The sequence below is a fragment of the Narcine bancroftii genome, chromosome 7, assembly GCF_036971445.1.
Source record: "Narcine bancroftii isolate sNarBan1 chromosome 7, sNarBan1.hap1, whole genome shotgun sequence".
Lineage (NCBI taxonomy): Eukaryota > Metazoa > Chordata > Chondrichthyes > Torpediniformes > Narcinidae > Narcine > Narcine bancroftii.
In genome coordinates this window covers 154,755,245-154,774,705 of record NC_091475.1, presented here as the reverse complement: position 1 = coordinate 154,774,705, position 19,461 = coordinate 154,755,245, and the positions used below count along the sequence as shown (strand labels likewise).

General features: G+C 44.9%; 1 protein-coding gene across 9 annotated transcripts in view; it reads left to right on the top strand.

The window, feature by feature from the left end:
• Window positions 1-19,461, top strand: part of tmem135 (transmembrane protein 135) — a 382,777-nt gene that overhangs the window by 350,133 nt on the left and 13,183 nt on the right. For 8 of the 9 annotated variants that reach the window (XM_069890895.1, XM_069890892.1, XM_069890890.1 and 5 more), the window contains 3 exons: window positions 3,983-4,150; window positions 9,301-9,364; window positions 9,928-10,004. In XM_069890895.1, coding sequence (XP_069746996.1) covers window positions 3,983-4,150; window positions 9,301-9,364; window positions 9,928-10,004 — 309 coding nt within the window. The remainder of the gene's footprint in view (window positions 1-3,982; window positions 4,151-9,300; window positions 9,365-9,927; window positions 10,005-19,461) is intronic. The other variant, XM_069890893.1, reaches the window with a different exon arrangement.

The window sequence follows — 19,461 nt, the reverse complement described above, 5'->3', positions numbered from 1 at the left end:
GAAAACTTTCTCCAGACCACTGAACTCCTTAACCTCACATGTAACTTTCTCCAGACTGCCAAACTCCTTAACCTCACACACAACCCACCTTGCTAACCTTGGCTGCAGTGTAGAGAACAGAGTCATTGGTCCCAAACACGACCTCTTCTGGAACTTCCCCTTTCCCACAGTCTCAAAGCCCTGAAAAGGTTCCTGGGCTTCTTCTCCTACTGTGCCCAGTGGGCCCCCAATTATGCAGACAAGGCACACCCCATCAAATCTACCACTTTTCCCCTGACGTTAGATGCCTATGCCAAGGCCATGATGCACACTGTGGATGAATCCACCCTGTTCCAGGTGGAGAGCGATGCATTCGACTTTGCCCTGGCCCCCATCCTTAACCAGGCAGGCAGACCCATAGCCATCTTTTCCTGCACCCTCCAGGGCCCTAAAATTCGACACTGCTCTGTCAAGAAGGTGACCCAAGCCATTGTTGAGGCAGTACGGCGCTGGAGACACTACCTCGCCAGCAAATTATTTACCCTGTTGACAGACCAACATGCAGTTGCTTTCATGTTCAACAATCAGCAGTGAGGTAAAATCAAAAACTATAACATATTGATGTGGAAAATTGAACTTTCCACCTACAATTATGATATTTTGTACCAGCCTGGGAAACTCAATGAGTCCCCCAGATGCCCTATCCTGTGGAACATGTGCCAGAGCACAAATAGACTGGGTACAAGCCCTCCAGAGTGACCTCTGGCACCCCAGGGTTACCAGATTCTTCTACTTTACCAAAGCCCACAACCTACCTTACTCCATTGAGGAGATCAGGACCATAACCAAAAACAGCCAGGTCTGTGTGGAGTGCAAACTACACTTCCTTTGACCAGACAGAGTGCATCTCATAAAAGCCACCCACCCCTTTGAATTCTTGAGCATTGATTTCAAGGGGCCTCTCCCCCCCTCTGTCCACAATGTGTACTTTCCCCAACATTGTTGATGAGTACTCACATTTCCCGTTCACCATCCTCTGCCCAGACACAACCACTGCCAGTCATCAAGACCCTGTGCAATCTCTTCACCCTTTTCAGATACCCCTACTATATCCAGAGTGACTGGAGGTTCTCTTTTATGAATGATGAGCTGTATCAGTACCTGCTGGCCAGAGGCATTGCCACAAGCATGACCACCAGTTACAACCCCCCAAGGAATGGGAATTTGGAAAGGGAGAACTCTACCATTTGGAAGGCCATTTTTCTAGCTAGCCCTGAGGTCTAAAGGCCTTCCAGTCTCTCAATGGCAAGATGTCCTCCCCGATGCACTTCACTCCATTAGATCGCTCCTATGTACCACTCCATATGAAAGAATGTTTTTGTTCACTTGGAACTCCACTTCAGGGACCACGCTGCCATCCTGACTGACGATCCCAGGCTGGTCCTACTCAGGAAGTACGTCAGGAGTCGTAAGTCTGACCCACTGGATGAAAGGGTGCATCTCCTCCACGCCAACACCCAATATGCCTATGTGGCGAACCCTAACATGGCGTAAAGACATGATCTCAGTTCGGGACCTGGCAAAGTTTCAGCAAGCCTGCCAGCTTGCCATGTTGCAGCCTCCAAAAGCTACTGTAGAACTAACTACCTTCTCTCTCTATCTATCTGTCCATTGAATCACCAGTTTTTTTTCTCTCTTTGCAAAACCACTTGTCCCCTCTTAGTACAGCAAACTGCAACTAGGCAGATTGCTGGCACCAGAATCAGTTTCTGCCTGGAGATCTGTTGCTTAAAGACAATAGTCCATTTATTCCACATCAGTCCAATTAACACCTACTTGTGAAGTCTCCATAGGCATTCTTCAATGCTCCTGCATTTCAAATGAGATGTCTTTTGTGAAATGATAATGTCTGTTTGTGAATTGACCTAGACTAAACCCCCACAATCTATCTCTTTTTAAAAACATATTTATATATAATATAAAATATAATATAACCTGTAACACCCAGTTTTTAAATGACTGACTCCTTGTAACATCTTCCAATGTGAAAGACTTGTGGATTTAAAACAATTAACATGAATTTGCACAAATATTAATGTCTTTGTCTCACCAGCCCGTAGTTTCTCCTTTTATCGATATCTGTAGGGGCAGCAAAAATAGCATTCTTTGTTTTTTTAATTCTCATCTTCATATTTTTGTTTCAACAAAAAACCAGGCCAGCAGCCTCTGGGTCTGAATTATTTGTGTGTGATGAATGACAAATGAGGTGCCTCCTGTGAAATTTCTTTCACTTGCAGCCCTCTGAACTGAATTCCAAAATTTATCTTGTGCCACTCATGTTTCCATCTCATGTAAATGTTTTTAGTTTCCCAATTAATTGAATGTTTTCTTTGGTTATCAGAGCAGAAAACACTGGCAAGTTTCCTCCCTTGACCTGTGGTTGAGTACTATTGTCAGGGCTAAAACAGGAATGCTGGAAGCTCTAGTATGGGGCTCGGCTAAAAGCATCAATAACTTTGAATCAGACACTCAATTATCAATCTGTGAGAGACTACAACTGAATACATAAAATTTACATCTTTATTGTTTAAAATAATGTTTTGGGTGGATTACATTAAAATAGCTGAATTTGGAGGGTTATTTTCTCTCCAGTAGCTCCAAGACCAAGAACATACAGTCTGTATTTCAGTTGATTACTGTGGGAGATGTCAGTATAAAGACTATGTGCTCAGGTGAGGAATTAGACAAAGTAAAATGATTCCTTCTAATCACGCACTTAGTGTGGATTATTGTGAACAAGAGTACATGAAAATTTAATTCATTTTTAATTTATTTTTTATTTTTTAACGTAATTTTTAAATAGTTTAAAAATTAAATTTTATTTTTTAATTTAATTTAGACATTCAGCATAATAACAAACCCTTCCAGCCCACAAACCTGTGCTGCCCCAAATACTCCAATTAACCTACAATGCTCTTAGGTCTTGAAGGGCGGGCTGAAATCGGAGAACCTGAAGGCAACTCATGCAGACATGGGGAGAGCATACAAACTCCTTACAGATGGCATTGAATTCAAACCTGGGTCACTGGCGTGGTAATCACATTGCGCTAACCACTACGCTCAATGTGCCGCCCACAAATAGGATAGACAGGAGTTACAGGGGCATAGTTTTACATAGTTTGCTCATCAGATGTTTAAAATGCCAATAATGAAACTGTTCAACAGCTCTATTGACTGATGCATCGAACAGCCAAACAGTTGATCCAATTTTTGGATACAACTATCTTGCAAAGTTTTAGAGTTCATTTGAGAACTTATCCAAGTTGGCCACCATAATCTGCTTACACCCAGAAAGTAGCAAGGCATAGTCCATCCGTATAAAGAGAAGGCAGATTGTGAGAGTGTCAGTGTGTCCCTTGAATTGTGAATAGATTTGAAATGTATCCTATTTTCTTCAATCAGAAGCTGGCTAATCTGTTGTCCTAAATTTCCAGGTTTTCCTTCATTAATACTTGTTATGAAAGTAAATGTATGATATAGAAATTCAGGACTCTTATCTTATGAGGTGTAAGGAATTTGAATAGTGAGTTGCATGCTGATGGGAGATGTGGATACTAATTAACAAGTCCAGGAAGGAATGGTAGTTGTCCTTCCCTAAAGGGAATTTTGGAAATGGTTGAGTTTTTTTTTGAGGATCTGCCATTTTGTGATCTCTTGCTATTTTTTTAAACAAACTATTTTAAAAACTGAATGAAAATACTTGCTGGAATTTGACCCCTTATTTTTTTTTGGAGGAGTAGCATTACTATTACAATATCTGTTGGTCTTTTTATAAGTCAGAGTAAATTCAGCAATATTCCATTTGGGATTTTGTTTAATGAGTGTAAGACTGAAAGTTAAACAAACTACCATGGAAATTCAATTAAAGGAGACAGAAAATGCAACTATATGGCTTCCACGTCATACTATTTCCAAAGTATTTAAAAAAAACCCTCTCTTTCAGGGTTTTATACGGATGTTCAGTGTTGGGTACCTTATTCAGTGCTGCCTTCGTATTCCATCAGCATTTCGACACTTGTTTACAAAGCCATCTCGGTTGTTGTCTGCCTTGTACAACAAAGAAAATTTCCAACTTGGAGCTTTCCTCGGATCCTTTGTCAGTATTTACAAGGTAATAACACACAAGCTTATATTCAAGTTTGTTGCATTGCAACAATAATAATGTCAATTTGGGAAAGAAATTGTTAATGAGAAAAATGAAATTACGATATTTGACAGCATATAGGGATCCCACGCCCCTATTTTTAGTGTGAAATTTCAGGAAAAATTTGTTTTCGTGTATTTCCCTCATTCAATTTGCTTGGGGATCCCGTCACTCGCTCATTCCCTCCCTCCCATCGCTCGCTCGCTCACTCCCTCCCTCCTTCCCGTCGCTCTCGCCCTCAACTCCTCCTGTCACTCACTGTCTCCCATGGTGCTTTGAGGAGAGCGTTGGACTTCGATGATCAGTGTTTGTTGAATGAGGCTCAGTGCTCCCCTCAAAGCACTGTGGGAGGGAACGAGCAAGCGATGGGACCCCTGAGCAAATTGAATGAGGTTTAGGGGCGGGTGGCAGTGAGCAAATGGCTGCTTGCTCACTGTCACCTGCCCCCACGGTTCATTCAATCTGTTTGGGGAGCTGTGCTCGTCAAACAAAGCCTGATCATCAAGGCCCAGCGCTTCCCTCAAAGCACTGTTGGAGACAGTGAGTGTTGGGAGGGAGAGAGTGAGCAAGGGGAAAGTGAGCTGTTGGGTGTGAGCAAGCAGGAAGGAGGGAGAGAGCGAGCCTTCTTACTGGGGAAGTGAGCGGCGGCAGCGGCAGTGACTCGGGAAAGCACAGGTGAGTAGTTTGAGCACTTTCTTCCTGTCACCATCTTGCAAAATGGTGGCATCAAAATGTCCGAGGTGGTTTTTGCAATTTTTGGGGGAAAAAATAGGGGAGTCCTATATGCTGTCAAATACTGTAATATATTCTATATTTTTAGGAAATCCAATTGAAAAGGGATGAATATTGTGAAATTTAGGGTGGGGTTTTGAGATGGTCGTGGTAATTTGACAATTGTCGAATGAGCATTAATTGAAAAATATCGTCACGAATATTTTAAAAATTGAAGTATGATCTCGAGGATTGTTCACATGAAACAAATCATTTGTTTGAGTCTGTCTGTTATGTGAAATGTCCAGGAAGCTTATTTCAAAAATATATCAATTTCACAATGGATGAATAATGTTCACTTAAAATCAAAACAATATGTTGTATTTTGTTGCATACAATCACGAAAGTTTAAAATAGATACTTTAGGAAGCATGTATTGTGTTATCAGGATGATGAGGGATGACAAATTGGAGGTTCTGTTTAAAGATTTAGGACTGTTTTCCTTGGTGCAATGAGCAACAAGGGATATCTTATTAAATGTCTTCAAGGTGGTAGATTTGGATTAGATGGGTAGAGGAAAGTAATTTATTTGAGTGAACAACTCTGCTAATTAAAAACCAAAAAGTGTAAATCTTTGCTCAAAGCTGTGCACAGAGTTTAAGAGTATTTTTAATCATACAGGGAGCTGTCAAGATATTAATAGTGTTTCTGAAAGTATTAACCAAGAATCATAAATAATTTCCACAGGATAATGATATAGCTACTTAAGGATGAAAAATTTCTCTGTATATGGCTGGAAAAAACTGGCCATGCACCTCCTACCACATGCCCTGAATCAAGAAATTGTTAAAAATATTTTGACAAGCTTTTTGCATTCGCTCTGTTGCTTCTTTTTGAAAAGAGTCAAATGGATCCACACCTTTAAAAAGTGGCACCATTTAACAGGGAGAAGATGGGAGAAATTTCATCACATAACATCGATGAAGTAAAGACCATTAAAATTTTTAGGAAAGAGATGACAAATATTGAAAATAAATATAAAATATAAGCTAATAGGGGATAAACAAAGTTTGGAAGTTGTTTGGTGTTAGTCCACTGAAGAGTTGCTGCAGTTGATACGTTAAAATTCTCCTCCGATACAGTGAAGAGGAACAGTGAACATAACAAACTGTAATTATAGGTGCCATCCTATTAAAATAACATTGGCTTCAGTCATGAGACAACATATAACCATTTACGGAGCGGAAACAGGCCATGTTGGCCTTTCGAGTCCGCACCGGTTCACTGATTTTGTGCATGGTTTACTAAATTCAGTGCACCCTTCTCAGATTTTTTTGTTTTAGTACTTTGCACTGAAACCTGCAAAATCAGTCCTTAAACAGGCAGACACCACCCTTACACCAGTTCTGGAATTGCATTAAACAGTGCAATGTGAAGAATGGTGCAGTTTACTCATGATAAGGGAGTATGGTCCGAGATTCAATGAGAGAGATTTGGAGAGGATGAAGTCATAGAGTTGTACAAAACAGAAGTTGGCCCTTCTGCCTGCCAACAAAGTTATCTACTCAAGTTCATCTCATTCTCTGTGTTTGGCCCATATTTAACCAAACATTTCCTATGCACCTGTCTAAATGTCTTTTAAATGTTGTAATCGTTCCTGCCTCTAGCTCTTAGTCTGGCAGCTCATTCCATATAAACAGCACCCTATGTGTGAAAAATGTGCCTTACTGTTCTGTTTTAAATCTTGCCCTTCTCACCTTAAATCTGTTAACCCTGGTGTTTGATTCCTGAACATTGGGAAATAAACCATAATTATTTACTTCATCTATGCTCTTCGTGATTTTGTAAACCCCCTCAACCTCTTGCGCTCCAGGGAGAAAAGTCCCAACCTATTCAACCTAGCTTTATAATTCAAGCCTGGTTGTCTGAAAGAGGGGCATGTGATCCTCCAATCCCATAACCATATGCTCTTGGTAGGAATTCTTGAAAGAGTTCTCTTATTTTCTTGCGAAATAGCAGAAAAGTATTTGCTCACTGTGTGCCTGCCGATTCTCAGAGGCAGTGCAATTAATTGCATTATGCCATTCACTTGCCTGTTACCTATTCTCCTTCACATGCTCATCAACTGCACCCTGATTCTCCAACCATCCACTTACACTGTAATGGCCATTGACTTGAGCAACCAGCATGTCTTTCAGGTGTGGGAAGAAACAGGGCACTTGGGGGAGTCCTATATATTCCTGACTGAGGTCAGGATCAATTCTGGATCACTGGGTTGTAATACAGTATGTTTCCAATTATCTGAAAACCACTTTACCAAAATTCATTTATCAGCAAAAACATTTGGCGGTGATATGATGTCACTAGTTGAAAAAAAAGCTGATTTTTACCTGCTGTGCTCAAGTGGGACTCTGACGCACTCATAGCGCCATTTTGAATCTAACAAAGCTCTTGTGTAGTTAGGTGTACTCAAGGTAAGAATTCAACTTTATTTCATGCTTGAAAAACCTTCCCTTGTTCTTGGCTGTTGCTTTATGCTGATGACACTGGGCTGGGATCAGAGCGGGAACTTTGGGCTCCCGGGCAGGTTCTGCAATGGCAATGGGGAGGCGTCAGGGATGGTGGCGGCCGATACAAGTATTCTGCTGCTTAAACTGGGCTGCTTAAAGGCATTTCTCTGATATCCAGAAAATGCAGTTAATCTATGCACATCCCATCCCAAGTGTTTCAGATAATCGGAAACATATTGTTTGCAGCATTGCTTCTGTGCTGTTGCTCAAACCAGTATGATCCCTACTAGGTTTGAACATGCACAGACTGAGTTCATCTACTTCGGGAACTCGTGGTGCGAACAAATATTGTATCCTTTCTACCTCATCCTCTTGGCAGTAGAAAGAGCCAATGACATTTTTGATTTGATTGTGGAGCTTAGATGACTTACCAACTATAGCAGTAACTGTGAGAAGTGGCAAGGATCAACAATAGCAACGTGGAATTATCCTGAGAGAGTAATGTAGTCTTGTGGGGATCATAAATTTGATCTTGAGAGCTAATAAGGGGGGAGGGATGGTTTGTGTTTGTAGAATATCTAGGATCTCAGTTAAAGCAAGTTTACTGAAGAACAAACAGTAAGACATTACTGTTTAGAGGCATCTCAGTATGAGCAGAGATACCTGTAAACTCAGCTGGACAGTGATTTAGGTGAAAGTGCTTCCTGCCATTTGCTCCCTGTGGCTACTTCTGATGCTCATGAGATGTATGTTATATAGAAAAATCGGCTATTTGGATCATTGTGCCTGCTCCATCATTCATGGTGATTGTAAGTGATCATTCCAATTCAGGACTCAGTTTATGCTTTTATCCAGATTCATTAACTCTTCATCTAGTTGCATCTGCTTGTAATCTCTCCCTCATCTAATTCCACCCATCACCCTCTGTCTCACTCTCACTTTTATCTGCTTGCTATATTCTCCCTGCACTCACAATGCTGATGCTGGGTCTCAAGATGAAAGGTGAGTATTTCTTGTGTCCAGAGATACTGCTCAACCCTCCGAGTTCTTCCAGCAGTTTTCGTTTTTTTTTTGCTTCAAGTTTCATCATTGATGGTAATTTGTGATTCCTAACCCTTGAAATGGATCGATTTCAGCAAAACCTTATGCCAGAAGAAGCTGGACCTTCTATGAGTAAACAAGAACTGCAGTTTTCCTGATAAATGAGGTTGAAATTCACTCTCAATGGATTAAACCAGATGTCGTGCAATTACTAACGTCGTTAGAGTGAATTTCATGCCAACAATGGATTTCTGGCACTAATAAACATCCTGATGGAAAATCAGGTCAGGTTTCCTGTTAGGCCCAGCAGTTTTGCTCTCCTCTGGGTTAACTTATTTTCAATTGCACGGTACTTTTTCTTTTCCAGAAGAAGTAACCGACCAGGTAAATTATTTTCACTGATTTCCTCCTGGATGTGATTTTTTTTTCATGTGATCAAGATTGGGCATGACTTGGATGTAAGGTATTAATTACTAGGTATAGCTTTTTGTGACAAGTTCATTGGATAATTTGTGTGAAAGCCCAGCAATTTTTAAAATTTAAATGGAAGGCCTTAGGGTGGGATAAAGTAAAGCAAATGATTGACACTAAAAATCCAACAGCGAGTTCTGTAAACTTGCAACTCCCAAAATATCTCTAAATCCCTTGAATATGCTGGCTCGTTTGTGGATAAATAATCATTTGAGTTGATGACTCATTTGTGGTCAGAATTTTATTTTTTTTTAAACAGCAAATGCATTGTTTGTTTTATGATTCTTCAATTTTGAAGCAAGGAATTTACTGAATAGCATTTGGTAAAGGCATTTACAATACTATTAAACAGACAATTTAATGGTGTTCTTATTTCATGCCAAGGGCACGAGCTGCTTCCTCCGATGGGTGAGGAATTTGGATGATGAGCTTCATGCACTGATTGCTGGTGAGAGCAATAATTTTTCAGCTTATTTTTTACAAGTGTTTTTCCAATGCATTCGACATATGTCTTTAAGATAGCCATTTATGGAATAACATGGAGAGAAATGAAGTATAATAAATAAAAGTCCATCTGAGTGCTTTTTAATTTTTATGAACAGTTATGTAGAATTCAGCTACATTATATAACTGTTGCATGGAATAGTTATTGTTTAACAGTTTGAATATGATGATGGGATTTGTTCTTCTTTAAAACACATTTAAAATATTGATTTGTTTGACAGTCAAAGATGTAAACCCAAATGTTCTGACTAATTCCTAATAATGAGAACTACACAAAATCTTTTTCACTTCGATTAGTTTGTGCCTTCCCTTGTTTGCATTTAGTGTGACAGCACATATTTCAAAGTTCAAATATTTTTCTAAGATGACTTATTAAAGAACTATATACAGTGTAATCCAAGATGCCATTCAATGAAGAGCTAAAGGGGTTATATTTCATAACTATTACTATTTGTGAGTGTCTGTCCATTGTGTTAATGAGCATCAATCATTTTTTTTTATATACAGGCTTCTTAGCAGGAATGTCCATGATGTTTTATAAAAGCACAACCATCTCCATGTACCTGGCTTCCAAACTTGTGGAGGTGAAATAAATTTTGTATATATGTAAATGTCAGTTTGAAAATTTTTATTTTGCAGTGTGAACAATGGTATTTTGTCAGTATTTTTTGAAGTGGTGATTGTTCTTGTTTCTGTCTCTTTTGAGGTGACACAACTAGAAAAGCTGCTGCTTCACTGCTCCAGTGACCTCGTTTGAATTCTGACACTGTGCCACGTTTGTAGTCCCCCCCCCCCCCCCCACCTTGAGTCTACTCTGGGTGCTCCAGTGTCCTCCCACTTCCTAAAGATGTACAATTTGATGGGTACATTAGTCAATGAACATTGAACACTGTTTAGAACTGGTAGAATATGAGGGGAGTTGATTGCAATGTGGGGAAAATAAAATTGGGATGAGTAAATGGGTGCTTGATGGTGGCTAAGGTTCTGTTTCTTTGCTGTATGATGCTAGGACTGGACCAGGTGTTCCTCTTGTATGTGGAGGTTATCATTTCCCAATGAAAGACTTTGAAATGCACCTTGCAGGCTTTGCATCCTATTCAAACTGCTTATTGAATCCTCCAGGACATCCATCAATTTACCAGATGGACACACAGGAAAACTTTGTTCATAGATCTGGCAGTTTTAGAACATAAAACACAGAAATCTACTGCATAGCACAGGCTCTATGGCTCACCTTTAAACTGAGTCAAAAAAGTGCAGGCAGCAAAGCCTGGGAAAAGTCAATTGCACAAATTCTTCAGAGGTTCCCAGTGGACTTAAGAACCCAGTCAGCACCACCCATACTATGTGCATCTCCTCTTCTGATTTAAAGCCCCTGTTGAGCATAGGTAATGTCAAGCTGATTAGTTTTTTTGGTGTGGAAAAAGTACGGTTGAAGAAAAAAAATAGATGATTGTTTATTTTATTTGTTTACATCTACTTATGAGTCTTGGTGAGTGTAAAAATCTAAATTACTTGTTCTCCTTTCTGATCTTTTATGCTATGAAAGTTAAATCATGGAGAGAGATTACTCTATGTAAGCCTTTGTTTCTCTTCAGCAGGGTTGATATTTTTTTTCTTCATATTTTATTTCCTTTTTTCTCATGCACATATAGTCTTCCATTTTAAATGGGACTGAAGATAATTAGTCCAAGAACTGATGAAATGAAGTTTGGAAAATAGAAGTGTGCTAACATCCTGACATTAAAGTATTATGAACGTAGAACAATAAAGCAGAGGAATAGGGGCCCTTTGACTCATGTCTGTGGTGCTTGCACCTGACAGATATCCCTCTATCCACTCTATATTCATGTATCCATTTAAAGGCCGTTACATTTATTGTTGTATCTACACCTGAAAGCCCATTCCAGATTCCTGCCACTCTGTGTAAAAAAAAATAAAAAAGCTCTAAGGATCTTCCTTGAACTGGAAACCTACACAGGCAAAGTTTCTCAATTCTTCCTCCGCTACATTGACGACTACAATAATACTACCTCATGCACCCCTGACGAACTCATGAACTTTATCCACTTTGCAGCCAACTTCCACCCCAAACTCAAATTCATTTGGTCCATCTCAAGCAACAATCTCCCTTTCTTCAATCTCTCTGCCTTCATCTCGAGCGACCACGTCTCGACAGACATTTTCTGCGCACCCACCAACTCTCACAATAACCCTGACAACACCTTTTCACACCCTTTCCCCTGTAAGGATTCTATTCCTTTCTTTCAATTTCTTCATCTCCGTCGCATCTACTCCCAGGATGAGATCTTCCATGTGAGTCATCTGAGATATCCTGCTTCTTCAAAAAACGTGATTTCCTCTCTACTACCATCAACTTGGCCCTCACAAGTCTGTCCTGGATTCTCTGTCCTCAGATGCAACAAAAACAGGATTTCCCTTGTCCTTACCCACCAATCCACCAGCCTCTGTATCCAACATATCATCCTCTGCAATTTCCACCACTTACAATGTAATCCTACCACCAGACAGATCTTGCTCTCTCCTTTCCTTTCAGCCTTCTGTAGGGACCTCTCTCTCTGTGACTCCTTTGTGCACTCATCCTTTCCCACCAATAGTCCTCATGGTACCTACCCTTGTGACCACAGGAGGTGCTCCACCTGTGCCCAAACCTCCTCACTTACCACCATTTGGTGCCCAAAACAGTCCTTCCAAGTGAAGCAGCACTTCACTTATGAATCTGCAGTTGTCACATCCTGCATTCGCTGTTCCCATCGTGGCCTCTTCTCCATTGGATAGTCTAGGTGCAGACTGGGAAATTGCTTTGTTGAGCACCTTCGCTCTGTCTGCTGTAATAACAAAGGCTGACTCTTCCTTTTCTTTCTGCCCGTATTTTTAATGGGAATATATTTTTATTGAGCACTGTGAAAAATCTCTCTGAAAGTCTTCCACTGTTCCTCAAGTGTTCTGCCAACTAGCCTGTGTTCCTGGTCCACGCTGATCAATTCCTCCTTCATCCTGTTGTAGTTTCCCCTGTTCAAGCATAGTACACTAGTTTTAGATCTAACTATTGCACCCTCCATCTGTATGAGAAATTCAATCATACTATGATCGCTTTTTCCAAGAGGGTCCCTAATTACTAGATAATTAATTTTACGAATCTCTGCACAATACCAGTTCTAAAATAGCATTCTGCCTTGTTGGTTCCTTAACATGCTACTCAAGAAAGCTATCACAGATGCATTCTCCAGACTTCCTCGACCAACTTGATTTTCTCAATCTACGTGGAAGTTAAAGTCCTCCACGACAGCTGCCGTTGCGTTCTTACATGCCTCAGTTATCGCTCAGTTAATTGCCTGTACCACTGTGCTATTGTTATTTGGTGGGTGATAGACAACTCCCACCAGTGATTATTTTTTTTCCTTTACTATTCTTAATCTCTACCCAGATGGACACAACATTCTGCTCCTTAGATCTTATATCGTCTCTCACCATTGCCCTGATCTCATCCTTGAGATCCATTACCTTTACCTTCTTTTCTATCTTTCTGTATTTCCTGATTATATTTAATTCCCAATCATGCCCACCTTGCCACTAAATCATATGCCTGGGTACTGATTTGCGCCTTGTTTCTAATGCTACGGCCATTCAGATAAAGTGTCCTTATGCTCATTGTCCTTTTAGAATCTAGTGACTTCTGCATCCTTTACTTTTGACTTTTCTGCCCTCTATTTTTCTTTTTCTCTTTCCTAACTCTAGCTTTGATCTCTGTACCACCTTCCTCATTCTTTCTTTGTAGGTTCCCATCCCCCTGCCCCATTAGTTTAAACCTTCCCCAACAGCACTATTAAACAATCTCCCTGGGTCATTGATCCTGGCCTTGCCCAGATGTAGACTGTTCAGTGTGTACTGGTCCCATCTGCCCCAGAACCGGTTCCAATGCCCCAAGAAACTGAATCCCTCCTTCCTGCACCACCATTCAAGCCACATGCTCATTCTAGCTATCCTACTATTTCTACTCTGACTAGCTCGTGGCACCGATAATAATCCTGAGATTATTACTTTTGAGGTCCTACTCCTTAATTTATCTCCTGGTTCCCTAAATTCAGCTTGAAGGACCTCATCCCACTTTCTTCCTATTATGTTGGTACCAACATTGGACCACTGGCTGTTCATGCTCCCCTTTCAGAATGTTCTTCAGCAGCTCCAAGACCCTGGCATCCGGGGGGGGGGGGCGGGGGGGAATAGGGGAACAAACCATCCAGGAGTCCCATTTTTGGCCACAGAGGCTCCTGTCTGTTTCCTTTACTATAGAATCCCCTTTAACTATTGCTCTACCACTCTTCTTCCCTCCCTCTTGCACAGCAGAGCCACTCACATTGCCATGATCCTGGCTACTGCTGCCTTTTCTTGATGGGCCATCTCCCCCAAACAATATTCAAAAGGGTATATCTTGAGGGTGAGGACCACAGGAGACTCCTGCACTTTCTTCCTGTTACTGCTCTTGCTGTCGGTCACCCAGTCCCTATCTTCCTCTACTCTCTTAAGTTGCTGTGTGATCGTCTCTCTCCACATCCCGGATGCTCCAAAGTGAGTCCGCGCGCAGCTCCAGTGCCGACATGCGGTCTATGAGGATCTACAGCTGGACACACACTTCCTGCACATATAGTCCTCGGGCACTGTCAGTCTTCCTAAGTTCACACGTGGTACAGGCAGAGCATGACACTGGTTGGAGTTCACCTGCCATTCCTGAAACAAACCCCAGTAATTATACTAAATGAAAAAAGAACGTACCCCTTTTACCTGAGCCTCAGCCTCTCTGTGCCAAAACCTCTTGAGCTAAAGCCTCAGTGCTCCACTCCTTCTCTGTGGCACTCCCTTTCTGGGCCGCTCCTTGGTGGCCGCTCCTTGACCTTCCCTTCCTTTTATTACCCCACCAATTAATCATGTTTCCTTGTTGCTTGCTCCTCCTTCGCCTCTCGCCTGATCTAGGCCCGAGACCAGTAAGTGTGCCCTTTTTACCTATCGGTCCTATTGCCCCTTGCCTCTTGCTCCTCTTCCTCGCTGCTCCTTTGCCTCTCACCTCTCACTAGAACTAAGCCCAAGACCGGTAAGTGCGCCCTTTTACCTACTGCCCCTGTTGCTCACTCTTCACTCCTCTTTGCTGCTCCTTTGCCTCTAACCTCTCATGTTTTCACAAACGAATAAGGCCCTTGCCAAATTTGAAAGTATAGACCAGAATGTTGAAAGATAAGCTGTGGTGCGCTGTTAGACAGAATCAGACACACACAAGGTAAAGACTGAACAACAGGCTTTAATCCACAAACGCCTCCACAGAGCCAGGCTGGCTGTGGCTGCAGCAACTCAGTGTGAGGCCTCGGGATGCCGGCACAGGCTTATATCCTGGAGGGTGATTGACACCCGACCGGGTGGGGCTTGATCCATTCAAGCCAACAGATTGACTGTCGGCCAGGTTTTGTCCTGTCCCCTTACACTCCTGCAGGTACAGAGGTTTCCCCCTGCAGTAGGCCAGTGGTCTACCACCACATTCACCCCCTTTAAAATTGTCCCGGGGGGGGTGGGGGGGGCAGTAACATGGAATAGACGATTCGGTGGCCGCCAGGGTTTCTATGACCATCGTAGGACTGGTTCCTGGTCACTGGTCAGAGGGGAAGTGGGGGGGGGGGGGCGCTGGCGGCAGGGGTGTGTGTGGCTGGTGTGGTGTCACGCGGAGGGGTGGCCTGGGGGGCCGGGGTCGATGTATGCGGGTTGTATTGGATGGGTTGGGGGGCGGATTCATCTCCCAAGGCTGAAGTGGCACTCTGGTGGTCAAGGAGGCCCTGCGTGCCCATAGCTGCATGGGGACAGGGGTGCATGCCTGGTCAGCGTCGTCCTGGATTGGAGGGTGGCGTGGTGTGGTGGGTGCTCCTGCTGGTGCCAAGTCCCTGGTTGAGACAGTGTCCTTCCTGCCACTGCCGAACCTAATGTAAGCGTAGTTATGGTTTGCACGAAGGAGGAAAACCTGCTCCACCAGGGGTTCGGCCTTGTGTGTCCTTAAATGCTTACGCAGAATCACCGGTCCCAGGGACCATGCTGGGAGTGACATTCCAGTCACCGACCTCCTGGGGAATGAGAACAGACGTTCGTGAGGGGTCTCGTTGGTAGCCGTGCACAGCAGTGACGGAATGACATGGAGCGCCTTGGGCAGGGTGTCCTGCCAGAATTCAACGGCCCACCCTTTTGACCTGAGAGCCAGGAGGACTGCCTTCCAGACCACCCCATTCTCATGTTCCACTTGCCCGTTGCCTCTTGGGTTATAGCTTGTCGTGCGACTGGTCGCGATACCCCTCGCCATCAGGTACTGGTGCAGCTTGTCACTCATGAAACTAGACCCCTGGTCGCTGTGGATTAAGGCGGGATAGCCAAACATGGTGAAGATCTACCCCAGGGCCCTGATGACGGTGGCCATGGAGGTGTCCGAACAAGGGATGGCGAAAGGGAAACGTGAGTACCGTGAGGAAGAAGACATTTCGGTTCGTGGAAGGCAGGGGCCCTTTGAAGTCCATGCCGAGATGCTCGAAAGGCTGAGTAGCCTTTACAACGTGGGCCTGGGGGGAGCGCGGCGGAAGAAGCAGGGTTTAGGTTTACACTCTGCACAGACTTGATAGGCCTCGGTCATGTCCCTGGCATCCCTGATGGTGTACGGCAGATTTCGGGACTTAATGGGGCGGTACTGGATGTTGTAGCTGTAGGTAGCCAGCTCGACTCTCCAGCGCAGGATCTTGTCTTTCTTTATCTTGCTCTTGTGGGAAGTGTTAAACATGAACGCCACGGCCCGCTGGTCCGTGAGGAGCGTGAATCTCTTGTCGGCCAGGTGGAGGCGTCAGTGGCGGACCACTTCCACAATCGCCTGGGCCTCTTTTCAATGGCAGAGTGCCTTAGTTCGGAGCCGTGGAGGGTCCTGGAAAAGAAGGCGACAGGGCACCCCCCCCTTGGTTGAGGGTAGCAGCAAGGGCCACCTCGGAGGCATCGCTCTCCACCTGGAAGGGGAAGTCCTCATCCACAGCCTGCATCGTGGCGTCCGCGATGTCTTGCCTGATACAGGTGAAGGCTGCTTGCGCCTCAGGTGGGAGGGGAAAAGATGTGGCTTGGGTCAGTGGGCGGACCTTGTCCACGAAGTGAGGGACCCACTGCGAGCAACAAGAGAACAGGCCCAGGCACCTGCAGTGGGCCTTTAGCGTGGGGGAGAGATAACTCCATTTATGGGCGTATCCTTTCCGGATCTGGGCCGTCGACTCCATGGGCCACAATGTACCCCAGGATGGCGAGACGGGTGGTGCTGAACACACACTTCTCCTTGTTGTAAGTGAGGTTCAGCTCCATGGCCATCTGGAGGAATTTTTCCAGGTTAGCATTGTCGTCCTGCTGGTTACGGCCGCAGATAGTGACATTATCCAGATATGGGAACGTCGCCTTTAGCTTATGCCGGTCTACCGTGCGATCCACCTCCCGCTGGAAGACGGAGACCCCGATAGTGACCCCAAAAGGAACCCGGCGGAACTGGTACAGACGCCTGTCTGCCTCAAAGGTGATGTAGGGCTTGTCCTTCAGGTGGATAGGGATTTGGTGATACGCCGACTTCAGGTCAATCATGGAGAAAACCCGGTAGTAGGCAATCTCATTTACCATGTCGGCGATCCTCGGCAGGGGTAGTGTTAGGTCTGCTTTGTTCATGAATGAGTGAGACAAACACCAGGCTGAGTCGAAATCAGGGTTCTTTGTTCTTTATTACCGGATTGTAACACTTGCGACTAACAAAGTTAGTCGGAGAATGCATTCTGCCGTTATCAGCAAAATGGTGATTTTTTATACCCTTGGATACATGCTTAGAACATCATCATATCATTACTTGTCCAATGACTAAAACTGTTGCTATCCTTTCCCTGCTAGCTTCCTGCCTCTCAATCCATCAATGTCTCTCTTAAACTGTTGCTATCCTTTCCCTGCTAGCTTCCTGCCTCTCAATCCATCAATGTCTCTCTTATCTTGTAAGTACAAGGATGCATTCTGTTACTCCTTAGTACTGGGTGACTCCTTCTCCGGTCCCATCTCATGATGTTTTACCTAACAAGAGTACAAGGACACCTCCCCTTCTTGTTACTGCCCTGTACAGGGTAACTCCCTACACATTCCCATCTCATGATGTTTTACCTTACAGTAGGCATCCAGCTGGGTGTACCGATTAATGGTCTGGCTGTAATCCACGACCATCCTCGGCTTACTTCCCCCTTTGACCTCCAGGACTTGAGCTTTCCAAGGCTGTTACTGGGATCTATAACACCTTCCGCCAGGAGTCACTGCACCTCCACCTTGATCAAGTCCCTGTCTGCAGCGCAATAGCACGATCGGCTTGCAGCCTAGCGCAATATGTGAGAGGAGCGCCGGTGGGGCGATGTGCAGTGTGGAGAGGCCGCAGGTTGGCTGGGGCTGGTAGGTTGGTGTGCTGTGCAATTTGAGTGGAGGTTGGGGCCCCCGAAGGCAAGGGTGACACTCTGCAGGTGGCACTGGAAATCCAGGCCCAGGAGGAGTGGTCTGCAGAGTTTGGGCATGACCAGGAGCCTGAATCCTGTGTAAGTCTCCCCTCCCACCGTTATATCAACCAAGCAGTGCCCGAGGGTACCAACAGTCTTATCCTTGCTGGCGAGGGCGATGGAGCAGGTGGTGGGGTGGACCCTTAACCTTAGGGAGTAGGCCACACTTGGGTGAATGAAGCTCTTGGTGGTGCCACTGTCCAACAGGCACATTGTTACCTGCCCATTGACTCACACGTCCATCATCGAACGCCCGAGATCGTGGGGAATGTCCCTGGTCAGCGTGGTGGCAGCCAGGACCATCTTGGAGTTGGAGTTGTCGCTATCCAGAAGGATGGGGAGCGTCAATATGGTAATCACCCATGTTGACCACGTCGACATTGGTCGTGAGGTGCGGCGTGCAGCAGCTGATGGTACCCGGAGGTGTGGGGAGCGTCGGTCGGGCGGTCTGGTCATTGCCCGTGTTGACCACGTCGTTCTCAACATTGTCAGGTGCCCTCCATGTCGGGTGCTGCCTGGGCAAGATAGCGGCGGCACATGGGGAGCCGCTGCGTGGCTGGCCTCATTCCCCAGCTGTGTCCACTGTGCCAGGGGAAGTGACGTCATCACGGCCGGCGGCAGTGACGTAATTACGTCAGCCAGAAGTGACATCACACCATGAGCTGGAAGTGCCGTTGCTATAGTTCTCAGCGAGGGCTGGTGCAGATGCTCGGGCCACATGCTGCGACGGTTGCTGGCCGGGCCGGATGTTGCGCGGTCAAAGTTGGGGAAGACGGAAGTCGTCGCGGAGACAATGGCACCGTCCGGCACGCGCACGTGGGGGGTTCCGCAGGGGAGGTTGGGAGGTCATAGAGGGCCGCTGAGCTGCCAGCAAGTTTAGAGAGGCACACTTTTACAAAGTGGCCTTTCTTTCCACATCGGAAACAATACAGGATCCTAGCTGGGCAATTTTGGCGTGATCGTCGATCTGACCCGCATCAGGACCCACAGTACTTACAGGGGTGCCAGGCGCCTGCCACAGCGACATTCTCCTCTCTAGCTCGGCCTGGGGCTGCAACTGCAGTGTGAGAGGGCCATGAGGGAGCCTGGGGAAAACTGGAATTGAAGGCTTCGACATGCAGGGCTGCTGCTTTCAGGGTTTGGACCACTTTCACAGTTCTGGTTAGTGCATAGATGTTGTCATCGAGCAGCTTCTGCTGGATGGCCCTCGAGCTCAGCCCTCGGATGAAGGCGGCCCAGATCAGCCTCTTGACCTCCTCTATACCTACCCCAGGTTCAGCCAACTCTTGCAAGTGTCCCAGTTAAGACTCAGCCGTCCCCGTGTTGCTGGGCTCGGGTGTTGAGGAGGTACTTTGCACAGACCACATTCATGAGGGGCTTGTACAAGTTCTCAAATTTCCATTGCGATCTTGTACGTGGTGCAGCCTTTGGTTACCTGGAAAGCTCGTGG